The sequence below is a fragment of the Eschscholzia californica genome, unplaced genomic scaffold (assembly GCF_041429995.1).
Source record: "Eschscholzia californica isolate CP2 unplaced genomic scaffold, dmEscCali1.0.p SCAF_4, whole genome shotgun sequence".
Taxonomy (NCBI): Eukaryota; Viridiplantae; Streptophyta; class Magnoliopsida; order Ranunculales; family Papaveraceae; genus Eschscholzia; species Eschscholzia californica.
The window spans coordinates 49433946-49448604 of record NW_028238461.1 but is presented as its reverse complement, the minus strand read 5'-3'; the positions used below and the strand labels follow the sequence as shown (position 1 = coordinate 49448604).

At 36.6% G+C, this 14659-nt stretch overlaps 1 protein-coding gene across 1 annotated transcript; it reads right to left on the bottom strand.

Moving 5' to 3' along the window:
• Positions 1 to 1846: 1846 nt before the first annotated feature.
• On the bottom strand, positions 1847 to 8460 carry LOC147545634 (uncharacterized). The gene is made up of 6 exons (XM_086634345.1): positions 5344 to 8460; positions 4526 to 4609; positions 3815 to 3898; positions 2862 to 3080; positions 2375 to 2783; positions 1847 to 2297 (listed from the first exon to the last, which is right to left on the bottom strand). Exons 1-6 carry the CDS (start codon positions 5422 to 5424, stop codon positions 2185 to 2187), a joined length of 990 nt encoding a protein of 329 aa, XP_086490471.1. The 5' UTR covers positions 5425 to 8460; the 3' UTR covers positions 1847 to 2184.
• Between the last annotated feature and the right edge of the window lie 6199 nt (positions 8461 to 14659).

Genomic DNA, 14659 nt, shown 5'->3' with positions numbered 1-14659 from the left:
TGGAAATGTTCTGAACTACAACATAAATATAGACATGCACAATATAGGCTTCTAGTTTAATTAGATAGAACCAAACCAGTCGGACTCACCAGAGCTGTTGCCAGCTCGATATCCTTAACTTTGATGGCACAATCTTTTTTCTGTAATGTTTAGACCTCTCCTTCTCACTCAGAAGCCATAGTTAGGGTTAACCACTCAGAATAACAATTCTTCAGCAGTTCAGCTGGCATGGGTGCTAACTAAAGAACTGTTAAAATATTAGAGGAATAACATAAATATGGTTAGACTAAGAGGGTGTTTGATTTTTGCACTTATTAAGTGATTTTCACTTAATAAGTGCGGGCCGGCAATTTTAGGCCGTTTGTTTTTTCACTTAATAAGTTAATATCACTTGTAAGTGAGGTCAAAGTAAGTGCAAAAAAGTAAGCTCCAACTTGGAGCTTATTTTATGCACTTACTTTCTAAGTGCTAAAAAAGACATTTATATCCCTACCGAATATAATAATTACCAATATATTTATAACTAAAAAGAAAATCTTAAACAACTGATAAGTAAAAAATCTTTTTATGACTTTATCAATCACACTTTTCCTTCTTCACCCATCCTTCACCTAAGCTTTTTTCTTACATTTTCTTCACATCTCTTCCCTCATTAATCACGGAACCACCCAAACTCCATGATGCGACGTAAGTTCTTTCTCCTTCATAATTTTTAATTACGGGAGGTTAATATTTTCAACATAAAGTATTCATAAACCGTAATTCTCTTGTATCCGAACTCGCCAGCATAATGAATTAGTACGAAATGCTTATATGTAAATACTTTGAGGTCAAAATAGACAATTTTTCATTTTTGTGGCATTTAGAATTAATATAAAAACAAAAATCAAACACCTAGAAGTGATAGAAAACAAACGTCATATCACTTACAAGTGATATCACTTACTAAGTGATTATCACTTAGTAAGTGGTAGCACTTATAAGTGCTAGAAAATCAAACACCCTCTAAGAAATCTCAAAAGTGGGTGATGAATGACCAAGATATCAAAACCCTAATTTCTTAAAGAAAAAATTGAGAAATTAATACCCTAGACAGAGATAAAATTTCCCATTGGAGATAAATCTGTAAACACATCAGGAGCAAAAATTCGACGAAGAAGCGGCTAATTTCGCAATTGAACGGACCCAAAACAAACGCTTGGGGTTAACCTGGTTTTGGCCCCCAATTCTGTCTCCTCCAATTGTGCCGGCAGATTTGTTTTGTCAAAGTTACGCATGCTGCCATTATGGGTTATGGCCATTACCGTATTAAAGAAATTTTACTCGGATTGTTTATTTCTCTCTCTTCAACTTCTTTCTGTCTCTTCAAAGGGACAGATAAGACAGATCTAGTCTCGGAAGAATAGATAGAACTTTCTGCCTACAGTACGATTTGATCATAATAAAACGATTTGAACAAGAATATCCAGATTAAGCTATATTTTTTTTTGTTGCTGAAGCAGATTAAGACAAGTTGCAATTCAAGCAAATAAGTGGGAACTCGGGGCACCTATTGTCTCGAAAGTCGTTGTGGAGGTTAGGGAAGAGGCATTAAATAACACACGCTTGCACAAGAAAATGGTGTTGCGCAAAAGGTTCAGGTAAACAAAATGGAGCCCATTTCTGTTCAATATCCTAAATATTCTCGAAAAATCCCAAACCAGTGGTTTCACAAATACCTCAATATGCAAGTAGCAGTCAACTCAGACATTTGAAATTAGGAAATTACAGTGCCTCGCTATAAAACCTTGCGGCACAAAATTCTACTTTACAACTAAGCTAATCAAATTAAAATGCCATCAATTCAGACCTCTTAAGTATTCATATATTTCAAAGGGGATAAAAATGATACCAGTTAATCAGCTCTCTAAAGTATCAACCTCAGGCGTTCCAACACAACATTCAATCTTGAGGTCTAAACAACCATGAATTTAAAAGTTGCAGACACCTAAATCTTAGACCAAAACACTGTTAGCAAAAAGGACTGACAGTACATTACGTAATTGAAATTCCAACAGCACATAGGAGCTAATATTCTATGAAACAAAAGCATCCCATTCCAACAAGTAAAATGTAAAAGGGCCGCCCATGGACAAACCATTGGATGCAATGACCGCCTTCCATGCTTGTCCAGTTTCACAGCAATCAGTCTTCTTCCGAATCCATTGCAGGGGGCTCTCCTAAGACTTCCAATTCAGCATCAACAACAAAAGCCTTGTAAATCTGCTCATACGTCCCATCACTTCGAAGATGAATCACTGGAGAGAGAAGAACTATTACTATCTATACCAAAAATATTAGAGGAAAGAATGGTATCACAACAAAAAAAACTCACGGTGAATTCGTTCGCCAGTCCCCTTATCCCCCTTACATGCCGCAACCATGGCTCTTTTCACACAGTTCACAAATTTGTCGTCCTCTACAATTTTCAACCGTTGTACTACGAACTGTTCGTACAAGAACTCATTCAGAACAGCCTGGGCATGTTGTCGACCAGATCCGTGGCAAGCAAACCGTTTCTTCATCCTATAGCGAACTCTAATTTTCGAAACCCCACCACTTGACACCCAATCCTTCCAAACAACCCCAATAGAAGGTACAGAATCTATTATACCAGCAATAACAACAGTAACAACTTGACGCTTATAAGCATCTAAAGCATTGGACTTCAAAACTTTGACAAGATATTTCCTTGTTTCCAACACTGTTGGTGAGACTTGGTCCTTTTGTACCTTTTTTATAACCTACAAAAGACCAAATAAACTGTAAGCCTACTAGTACCAACATCTATTAAAAATTTCACTTAATGCATGTTCACTTACATATTTTCTTATCTTCTCCCTGCACGCTTGTACAATAGCACTGTGTCCAGAATTAAGCACGTGAAGCGAAGGATGGATTGCCTCCCATTTATCTTTCTTGGACGATAGTCCACGATCATTCACACCAGTTCGGTTATTTGGAGTTGTTTTTCGTCGATCAAAGGCCATCATAATACCATCAGAAACCTTTAGGGCAATTATGGTGGTTTGTAACTGAACCTGCAAATTTCCAATGACAATGTAAACTAAAATGACAAGTTACCAAATCCAAAAACCCAAAAGGTGTTAGAAATAGAGCATATACTGTTTCAGGGTTTCAGACTCATCTTTTTGTACAAACTCTCATCTACTATATCATCAAGCTATTAAAGAATCACAAATATCAAACATGTAACATATCAATCTGACTTTTATGACATAGAAATACTCCAATCTCATATCAACAAATCCCATCGCCAATTCTGAGAACAAACAAATTCAAGAATCAAACATAACAAATACAATCGAGTAGCCAGAAACATAAACAAGTGAGACACCCATCAAATATCAACCAAACACAGGTTATGGCCATGGTTTCAAGATATACAGATTTAGTGTAACTACCATCAAATATCAGACTAGACAAAGGTTAAGGTTAGGGTTTCAAGAAATACATATTGAGTGAACTATAATTGAGTAAGCAAGAATCACCAATTTCAAACATATAACATATCAATCTGACTTTAATAACATAGAAATACTCTAATCATCTATCTGCAAATCCCATCAACAATTCTGAGTATAAACGAATTCTACAGTCACACATAAAACATAAAATCCAGTAACCAGATCCATAAACAATTGAGACAATCATCAAATATCAACCTAAACACAGGTTAAGGCTAGGGTTCCAAGATATACAGGTTGAGTGAGCTATCATGAAAATCAGACTAAACAAAGGTTAATACGCATACCTCTTTCACGTTTTCAAGTTCCCCGTGCAGTTCCATCCCAGGGAAGGCTAGTGTAAGATCTCCACACGACTTCGCCTTAGTAAGCTTCAAAAAAATAGAACATGCACTCAGTTAAGGGTCTAATGTTAGTGTTTGTTCAAAATAGACTCAAGTGAACAATCTTCAAAAATAGAACATGCACTCAGTAAAGTGCGACAAATAGGGCATATTTTGTATGGGTTTAAGCATATAGGGCATACAAACCCTCATTCTATCTATCATCAAGCTATTAAAGAGTCACCAATATCAAACATAATAACATATCAGTATGACTTCAGAGTTGTGGAATTTCTAAAATCTCCCATCAACTCAGAGATCAATCACATTCTAGAATTTCTAAAATAAAACACAAAATACATAATTAAGTAACCAGAAACACAAAACATTTAATCGAGGCAACCATCAAATATCAACCTAAACCCAGTCCAAGGTGGGTTTCTAGTCATACAAAGTCAGGAAACTATCATCAAACTTCAAACATCTGCGTAAACAGAGGTAAAGGTCAGGGTTTCAAGAAATACAGATTGAGTGAACTATCATGATATATCAGACTAAGCACAGATCATGGATTCAAGAAATACAAATTGAGAGAACTATAATTATATATCAGACTAAACACACGTTAGGGTTTCAAGAAATTGAGAGAACTATGATTAGGGTTAATGCGCATACCTCTTTCGTGTCTTCAAGTTCCCCGTGCAGTTCGGCCCCAGGGAAGGCAAGTGTAAGATCTCCACACGACTTCGTCTTAGTAAGCTTCAAAAAAATAGAACATGCACTCAGTTAAGGGTCTAATGTTAGTGTTTGTTCAAAATAGACTCAGTGAACACTCTTCAAAAACCAAACATGTAACATATCAATCTGACTTTTATGACATAGAAATGCTCCAATTTCATATCAACAAATCCCATCAACAATTCTGAGAACAAACAAATTCAAGAATCAAACATAACACATACAATAGAGTAGCCAGAAACATAAACAAGTGAGACACCCATCAAATATCAACCAAACACAGTTTATGGCCATGGTTTCAAGATATAGAGATTTAGTGTAACTACCATCAAATATCAGACTAGACAAAGGTTAAGGTTAGGGTTTCAAGAAATACACATTGAGTGAACTATAATTGAGTAAGCAAGAATCACCAATTTCAAACATATAACATATCAATCTGACTTTAATAACATAGATATACTCTAATCGTCTATCTGCAAATCCCATCAACAATTCTGAGTATAAACGAATTCTACAGTCACACATAAAACATAAAATCCAGTAACCAGATCCATAAACAATTGAGACAATCATCAAATATCAACCTAAACACAGGTTAAGGCTAGGGTTCCAAGATATACAGGTTGAGTGAGCTATCATGAAAATCAGACTAAACAAAGGTTAATACTAGGGTTTCAAGAAACACAAATTGAGTGAACAATAATCGAGTAAGAAGACACAAAAACAAACGCAGTTAGGGTTTAGTCGCATACCTCGCCCTCAGGGATGTCTTCACGATCGTCATGTAATCCCATTACCGCAAAATCTCGAGTTAGTTCTCCGGCCGAAGTCATTTTTGAACAGAGAGTGAAGCAGAGCAAAATAAGAAACAGTTAGAGTTGTCAAGAATGCTTCAAATAAAACAATTAGGGTTAGATGAATGATTATATACATCATTGGTATATCAGATACTTCTACAAAGCCAGGCCTTTCATACATACGGCCCATACAATAAAAGTATCTCTTGGGCCTGGACAGAACCGTTGTATTTCCGATGGTTTTACACAAACCTAATTGTCAGCCACGGCCTAGTTCCAACAAACCCTATCTAAGTATCTCCAACTAGTTTAGGTGTGGTTAGAATTTCATTTATTTCAAATCCAAAATCTGAATTGGCCGAATTGGGGCCAATTCAGATTTGAGATGTGAAAAAAATAAAATCAGTACAAAACAAAAGGCATTGTATCTGAAATATGTTAAATTACAACAATGCCCCTATGAATTACAAATATTACTCAAATAATACACCACAAACGACGCCGGACCACCACCCTACTACCACCACCACCGGACTACCACTATCACCAGAAACAGACAACCAAGACCAACCAAAGAAGCCGACATCCCCCACCGAAGCCAGATCTCGTCGAGGGTGAGAGAGGAACGGAGAGAGGGAGTATACATATACCCGCCGGAGACCGAGAGACCCCACCGAGAGAGAGAAAGAGCTAGCCGGGAGAGACGAATTACGACGACAAACAGAGAAATTGATGAGTTTAGGTTTTGCTTTTATCCTCTCCACAGATCTATGTCGGTTTTGAGTCTCCCAGTTGCTTCTATAATTTTCAATTTCTTCATAGATCTATGTAGGTAGATCTATGTAGGTTTTCTGTAGATCTATGTAGGTTTTGAAGTAGTAAGACATCTTTGGTTCTCTAAGAAAGAGGGTACAAAGAAGAGGAGATGATAAAATCTAGAAACTGGAAGAGATAGATTTCTCTCTGACAACCCATCTATTCACCTTTCTTTATATAGGGCATAGGGGCAAACCCTAAAAAGTCATCTAACGGTCATCAATATAACACCCCTTGGTTATCCGAGGCAGACTTTTAAGGGCCACGATCTTTTCACCTACTTTCACTTTACTCCATATATTAAATATCGACTCCTGGTAATCGAGGCATATACGTCTATTTTTTTTTTTTGGTGAAATAGGCGTGTATGCGTCTAGGGAACATTTTCTTTTATAATATATGTCTCCCTTACCATTTATAACGTGGTGTTTCCAAAAGAGCTATTATGCGTTTCATAAAGGTCACATAATTTATAATTTGTGTTGTTCTCAAAATCGATTGTCAATAACAAACAAAGAAGATATAAAAAATTTATCGTCTCTTGAATTCGAATTATTTGTTGATTATGTCAGACGTAAGATTGTATTTCCACATTTATCGTTTTTATAGTGTTCATTTATTCACTGTGGTTATATTATTAGAATTTCGTTGGTGTAAACATGTTAGATTGGTCTATAACGACTTTGGAGTTCGAGCTCACAATTTACCAAATCATGCTTCTTTTAGATTATGGTCTATAATGGTATTTTATATTTGTTACAGAAAAATTTGTTTTTTTTTGTTGAAGAACAGAAAAATTTGTTAACATATCGAGATATATTACGGAACAACTTATCAAAAAATTGATCTGAAAATTCAAATAAAAAATATCTATAAATGACAAAAAATCTCTATATAATATAGACATGTTTTCTAAATGTTACTTTTTAATATAACAATTTGTAGCTTTTTTATAGGGCCGGTAATTATAAGGCCCAAAATGGGGAAGTTAAAGAGAATCAGGCCCAATAGTAAATAATATTGAGGAAAAAACCCAGTAGGTAGAAAGACAATTTTACCCTCCAAAATGAGATTTTCCGCCCAAATCAACGTCAAAAATAATTTTGAACGTTTCTGAACAATTCTTGGTTTGCTCTCGACAATTTTATAAAATTCTGAACAAATCTTAGTTCGTTTCAACAATTTGTAAATTTTTGAACAAATTCGTTTTTGCTTAGACATTGTTTTGCCAAAATATTTCGCATTTTTTTCTTTTGCATTTTACATAGACAAACTAACACAAACATTTTGGCTACAACATTTTTCAATTTGTCTTGTGAAAAAATAAATGGTTTCCGCATTTTTTGTTTTGCTTTTGACATAAATATAAAGACTAAAGCATTTCTTTATTTATCCTTTACAAAAATTAAAATGTTATGCATATTATCCTTTGTATTTAACAAACCCATTAACGAACTAATAATATTTTGACTAATACATTATATATGTTGTTAAGAACATAATTATATATGACGCCAACATTTTATAATAAGTCGGGACATTATTATAGATATTGTCTACATTTTATAACAACACAATAATATATGTTGTCAACATATAAGGGTAAAAATGGAATTATGAAAAAAAATGTTGTCTTGTTAACAACATAATTACATGTGAAAACGGGTTTTTTTACGTTATTATTTTTTAGTGGTTTTTTTTCCTATTAGGGTCTTGATTTTTGGGGTTTTCACTCGTTTTTTTTCTTTTTTATAATGTTTACAAGGAAATAATATAAAATAAATAAGGACCGATCTAGGCCGACCAGAGGTTTGTCTGGCCTGGCCCTTCGCCCCTTCCCGATTCCCACCCCTAGGGTATAGCCTGTAGGGGAATAACCTAGTGTATCTCATACACCTAATTGAATAGTGTTGGTAGCGGAATCTCAAACATCAATCTCAAACATCATATGTTTAACACTATTTCCAGGATCTATACATGAACATACCAATGAACTAGATTGGAAAGATGATTACCTCTTAATCGCTTTCCCACGAACTAAATTCCGATCAGTATTCGGAAGATAAGAGCTCCAAGTGTAGCTCCTCTACTTGAGACACCGAATAATGACTTGAACTCCCTCCTTTCAGTCAGCTAGGACCTTCTTGAAGGTTGAGATGAAGAACTCCTTCTTGACTAGATACTTGAGAAAACTCCTTTTCTCTCTCTCTCTGAGATGTATAATCTGAAACTCTTTCAGACACTCAGTTGCATGTCACTTTTTTCTTTAGGTTGTATAATTAGGTATATATAGAAATCCCTAGAAGAGGTATTAGACTCAAACTAGGATTCCATAAACCTAATTATTAGGCAACACCCAAAATACCCTCCATTGGGTCACATAAGTGTGGCCGGCCAACATAGCCCTTTACGGGCTTCCTTGGCCGGCCCACTTAGGGCCTAGCCGGCCATCACATGGCCGGCCCTATTGCCTTGGCCCGGCCATCACATGGCCGGCCTCCCTAAAGCCATTCCGGGCCTCCCTTTTGGGCCCGGACATGTTTCTTTCTTCGGACTTCTCCGAATCTTTCAGGACTTACCAATAACGGATCCAATCCACTTATTTGCCATTATCCATCTAGTCAATTCTCTCCGTTCAAATCATTATTCTGTTATGTAACCCTTGTAGGATCCGGTCTATGTTAGCCGCGAATCAACTCTTGATTCGACGATCGTAGTTGACTTCTAGCTAAGCATTACGACCCCTAATTGGACCGGACTAATGATCTTCCGAATAAGGTCATTAAGATCCTAATAGCCAAATTGCACGCATTGCATCCTTGGTCGAAGGACACTCCTTCGGAAGGATACCATTCCTTCAGACTTTAGGCATCATATCCTTCATAGCCAACCCTGTTGAGATCCTGTTCAAGACTATTTTAGCCCAGGTTGGATGGGCCTAGCCCGCAGTCCATGCAGCCTTCTAAACATTATTGTCAATTCAAATAAACACAAGGTACAAAATCGTCATTTCAACACTAAGTTGTTGCTTTGCGTGCGTTGGCAGGAGGCAGCATTCCATACCACGTGTTGGTGCCACAATACGATTCTTGTGTTTTACTGGTCAAATATTTGACACGTCGACAAAAGAGAATAGTTAGTTGGTTCATTTAATCCAGGCTTTCCTTCTTCTCCTAAACTATATTCCTCACCTACCCTAAAGTAAATGAACTTAACTCCCTAATTTAACAGTGAATAGTCTCAACTACCAAGTCGGAATAGCCGTGTTTGTCACCCACGTCAGTCAAAAAACGGTGATATGGTAATAGGCTGTTGGCGTTATCTGTCGTTGCAGAAATACAGCTGGATATTTATTGAAAATGACAACGGTGTAGCTCACCGATGATTTAACCACTATTCTCTTACCACGGTGGAAGTTCATCTTAACCATAAACAACAATTCTCAAAAAGACCAAAAAGGAAATGGTTGTTGTCGTTTAGGAACCACAATTGGCTGCTAGTTCCTTCCCGAACGGAAGATGATAGATTATATGAAGATGATGATTATAAGGACAAGGATGAGAAGATAAGTGGAACGTCTACTGGTTCTTCTCTTACGAACGGAAGATGGAGGGAAGTAAGTTGTATCACCTTGCCTTTTAATACGAGCAATAACATTGTTAAGTTTCATACATTCATAGGATCAGACGACAAGATTCTCGTATCATCATCTATTTGGGGTATGGAGAAGAAGAAAAAGAAGAAGAAGAAAAAATGTGTGTCTATTTATTGTTACAACTGGAAGAAGGATACTTGGACAGAGGTTGATGTAAGTGGAATCCCATCCTCAGTTCCACAACTATGCTCTCATAGCTTTTTTACTACATTCTCTGAAAGTCTTATGGCCCTTAACAATCAGAATGCTCCTTGACGCCACCCTAGCAGAGGAATCAACTTCACTTTATCTAGAAACTTCATATGTCTTCCTTTTTATCTTATGTTTGCCTTTTGTTTGACGCAACTTGGTACTTTATTTTCCTTCCTTTTTAACTTATGTTTGCATTCCTTCTCATGTAACTTAGTGCTTGTAAGAAACGAATTTGATTACGTGGGATCTGTTTTCATACTCCTGTAATTGCTTTACCAAACTTTCAGTAAATAACTTCTTCATTGTTTAATGAAATGATGCGGGAGCCGCAAGTGTAAACTGACTAACATATTAAGAAAACTGCTCAATGTTCCAAGAGTCGGTAGTATATTTTGTAGAAAAGTATGACCTTTGATTTTATTGACAAAAGTGCGAAACTGAGGTAGTAAAATTTGTTACAACTGAAATCCTATAATATCAAGAACCTAGTTCCCCAAATGTTTCAGCTCTGAGCAAACAAGGTCAGTAGCTCTGGGAGTTCCAGCGCCAATCACAACAGAATCTTAATCTGTTGCCACATATTGATCCTATATGAGAACAAATACGATGCAACCCTAAGAATGCTCTTATGGGTAATATTATCGAAGCAGATTGTAAGTAATATCTTACTCGAGGGACCAAAACTCTGATGCTTGCATAATTCCTTTCTTCGGAGACTCGCACTTGTTGACAGCAAGAACAACAGTCTTGTTCAAATAGTGTTTACGTAGCCAGTCTCCTTTTTCTACATATGCTGCCGTAGTGCCGTTAGTCCTGCCTGTTTAGTATTTATCATATCACTGTACTGGTCAATAACTTTTCGTAACCATGATAAAAAAATGTACCTCGGTAGCCCTATACTAAAATTGAGAACACCATGCAAAGAAATCATAAATCATATCGTGGTTGACAACATTATTGAGCGGCTTGTTCCTCGTAAGCATGATGACCTTAGTAATTCATGAGTCTACATTCCTTACAGATAACTTAAGTGTTCGTTTATTTGTCTGTCATTCTTTTCTTTTAACCTTCATAATTAATCATATTACCTATAGAAAAGGGAAGTTACTCTGTTTTTGTCAAAAGAAAACACTTTCGCCAAAACTATCCATACAGGGAGGGAGCCTAGTTCTCTCTGTATCAACTGTAGCTACGCTCATAGTAATCAAGTACACGTTTAGTCTGTGTGGGTCTGAAAATGTTTTAGAGTGAAATTGGTGAGAATAGACCATCCCACACTTTTGTTGTGAACCCTTGGAGCATCTCTCTCCACGAATACTACTTTGATTCACGAAAACAGACAACAAGATGATCAATCATGTTACATCTTCGCTCGTACACCCAAGTGATTTAGCAGCTAGCTAGCGATATAGTACTCCCGTGAGACTGTGGTTTGATATCATCAAACCATTCACTTTGATTTGATGAAAGAAACCAAAACATTTGGTGCATGTGCATTCCAAAACAAGTACAGGGTTGTAACCCATTGAACATAGGCAAAGTAATATATTTGAAAGGTTCAAAACACACACAAGTTCACACCAGACCCAACATTCGCACACTTTCCGATCAAGACATCATCATTCCCATCATAACACCCCCAACTAGGTCTAGTTTCACCCGGATTTCGCTCTCCCAGGTATCATGGCAGACTGAGAGATCCATGATAAGACTAACGTAGCTAATTTTGCGGAGAAAGTTCAGGCAAACAAAACGTAGACAATTTTTTGTTAAATAACAGGAATATACCGGCGCAAAAACTCACCAAAAAGCATCTTCACAAATACTTCAACAGCAGATTCACAAATACTTCAATATTAGGAATTAAACGTGACTGGCTATAAAAACCAGTTGTCCAAACTTCTGTTTCACAACTAGGCTAATCAAATTAAAATACCATCAACACTAGAATCTTAGGAATTCGCAGAGGATAAAAAGATACAAGCTAATCTCCTCTCAATAGAGTATCTACCTCGGGGATTCCAACACTAGATTTAATATTGTAGTAAAGCATATAGGTCCTAATTAATCACATCTAGGGTTTTATAGTTTTACTAAATTTTCTCTTAATACTTACTTAGTGCATATATAATAATTGAATCAGGTAGTGGTGGTGGTGATGGTAGGGATGATTTCTAGAAGATGGTTCATTACAAGGATCAGAGCTGGTGGTGCTGCTTTTAATCTCCCCATGTTCAAAAAAAAGAAATCTAAACATTGGAAGCGGCCAAACAAGAAGACTAAGAAGAAGGTTAGTACTAGTAGATATAATGCGAATCGCCGCCTAAAGAATACTTCCAGAGGACAAGGTATTACTACTACTACTATAACATCACCACCACATTATCCTCCTTTTCCTAGTATTGGTAGATGTACTCATAATGGGAATGGTGACCTAAAGAATACTAACAGAGGACTAAGTATTACTACTACTACTATAACATCACCACCACATTATCGAATTGGTAGTAGTAGTAATCAAGATGATGATTGGTTAGAATTTGAGATACTAAACAGACTTCCGGTTAAGACCCTTGTCCGTTTGCAGAGTGTTTGTAAAAGATGGTGTTACTTAATCGAAAAAGATCAACAATTCATTGATTTACACCTCACCCGTTCTAAAACACGCCTCCCCTCTCGTCTATTTATCGTCGTTCCTCTACCACGCACCCAGAAACAAGAAGAAGACCTAGTGAGATTTGGGGATACCTTATTCTATGACTACTGGCTACTTAAAGAATTCCACATTACAGCTGACCTCTTGTTTGAAGAAGACAGCACACAACTGAAACTAGTGGTTGACACAGTAAGGGAGATTGATTCATATTCTTATGATCACATTTCAAAACCTATAAATGGCTTAATCTGCCTAATTGAATCATACACAAAACATGTTTCTCGTATACGCAATATTTGTACTGGAGAAGTATCGCCTTGGTTTCAATCACTCTCAATAGTCGTGCGAGAAGGTGTCTCTTTCCCAAACTTTTACGCATTTGGTTTTGATCCTGCCACTAATGAACACAAATTGGTCTGTTCCCGGACCAGAGTATCACATTCTATCTTTTGGGTTTTAACCATTGGGCACCAATGTAGTAATACATGGAGAAGGATCGAAGAGGTCCCACCACATATACTAAATGATAATTATGTTTATGTGAATGGTGTTATTTACTGGTCCAAATGTTCTCTTAATTGTTGGGCACCAGGAGGTGGTTATCGTCATCTATACTTAGTGGCATTTGATGTCGGAAGTGAGAAGTTTAGAACAATCACAATTCCCGATTTCATTCCTGATCACCCTCGGGTTCACGGCAAATATTATTTAAGTTTCGAAGACATTGCTCAGTTATTTGAAGTGAATGGAAATTTAGGTATGGTAGTTAAATTGAACAATTGTGTGTTCAACATGTATATATACGAAGATGATGATTACAAGGACAAGGATGAGAACATCAGTGGAACGTCTACTAGTTATTCTCTTACAGACGGGAGATGGAGTGAAGTAAGTTGTATCACCTTGCCTTTTGATACGAGCAGTAATATTGTCAAGTTTCATACATTCATAGGATCAGACGACAAGATTCTCGTAACATCATCTATTCGGGGTATGGAGAAGAAGAAGAAATGTGTGTCTATTTATTGTTACAACTGGAAGAAGGGTACTTGTACAAAGGTTGATGTAAGTGGAATCCCATCCTCAGTTCCACAACTATGCTCCGATAGCTTTTTTACTACTTTCTCTGAAAGTCTTTTGACCCTTAACAATCAGAATGCTCCTTGACGCCACCCTATGAGAGGAATCAACTTCACTTCATTTGTCTTCTTTATTATCTTATGTTTGCCTTTTGTTTCATATAACTTGGTACTTTATTTGCCTTCCTTTTTAACTTATGTTTGCATTCCTTCTCTTGTAACTTAATGAAAATGAATTTGAATAAGTGCTATCTGTTTTGTAATTGCTTTACCACACTTTTCTGTAAATAACTCTTCATTGTTTAATGAAAATGATGTGGGAGCCGCAAGTCAAAACCGACGAACATATTAAGAGAACTGCTCAATGTGACCAAGATACGGTAGTATATTCCGTAGAACATATTAGGATTTTTGTTACAACTAAAATCCTCTAATACCAAATACGATGCAACTGTAAGAATGCTCGTATGGGAAATATTATTGAAGCAGTAAGTTGAAGCATACTGTAAGTAATATCTTACCGGAGGGACCAAAACTCTGATGCTTGTTCGAGTAGGGTTCATGTAGCCAGTCTGCTTTTTCTACATCTGTTGCCTGTTGGTAATTTTTCGTAACCATGGTAAGAAATGAACCTCGATAGCCCTATACTAAAATCGAGAACACTATGCAAATAAATAATAGATAATGTTGTCGTTGACAGTTATTCAAGGGCATGTGCTGCTTCTAATATTGCCGTGGACAACATTTGTGTGTGTGTGTGTTCAAATTCAAAATCTAATTGGTGTTTTCCAAAACAAGAACCGATCACTGGTTGTAGCCCATTGAACATAGTTTGTTTGTAGAAACAGACATTCTCAACATAACTGGATCATA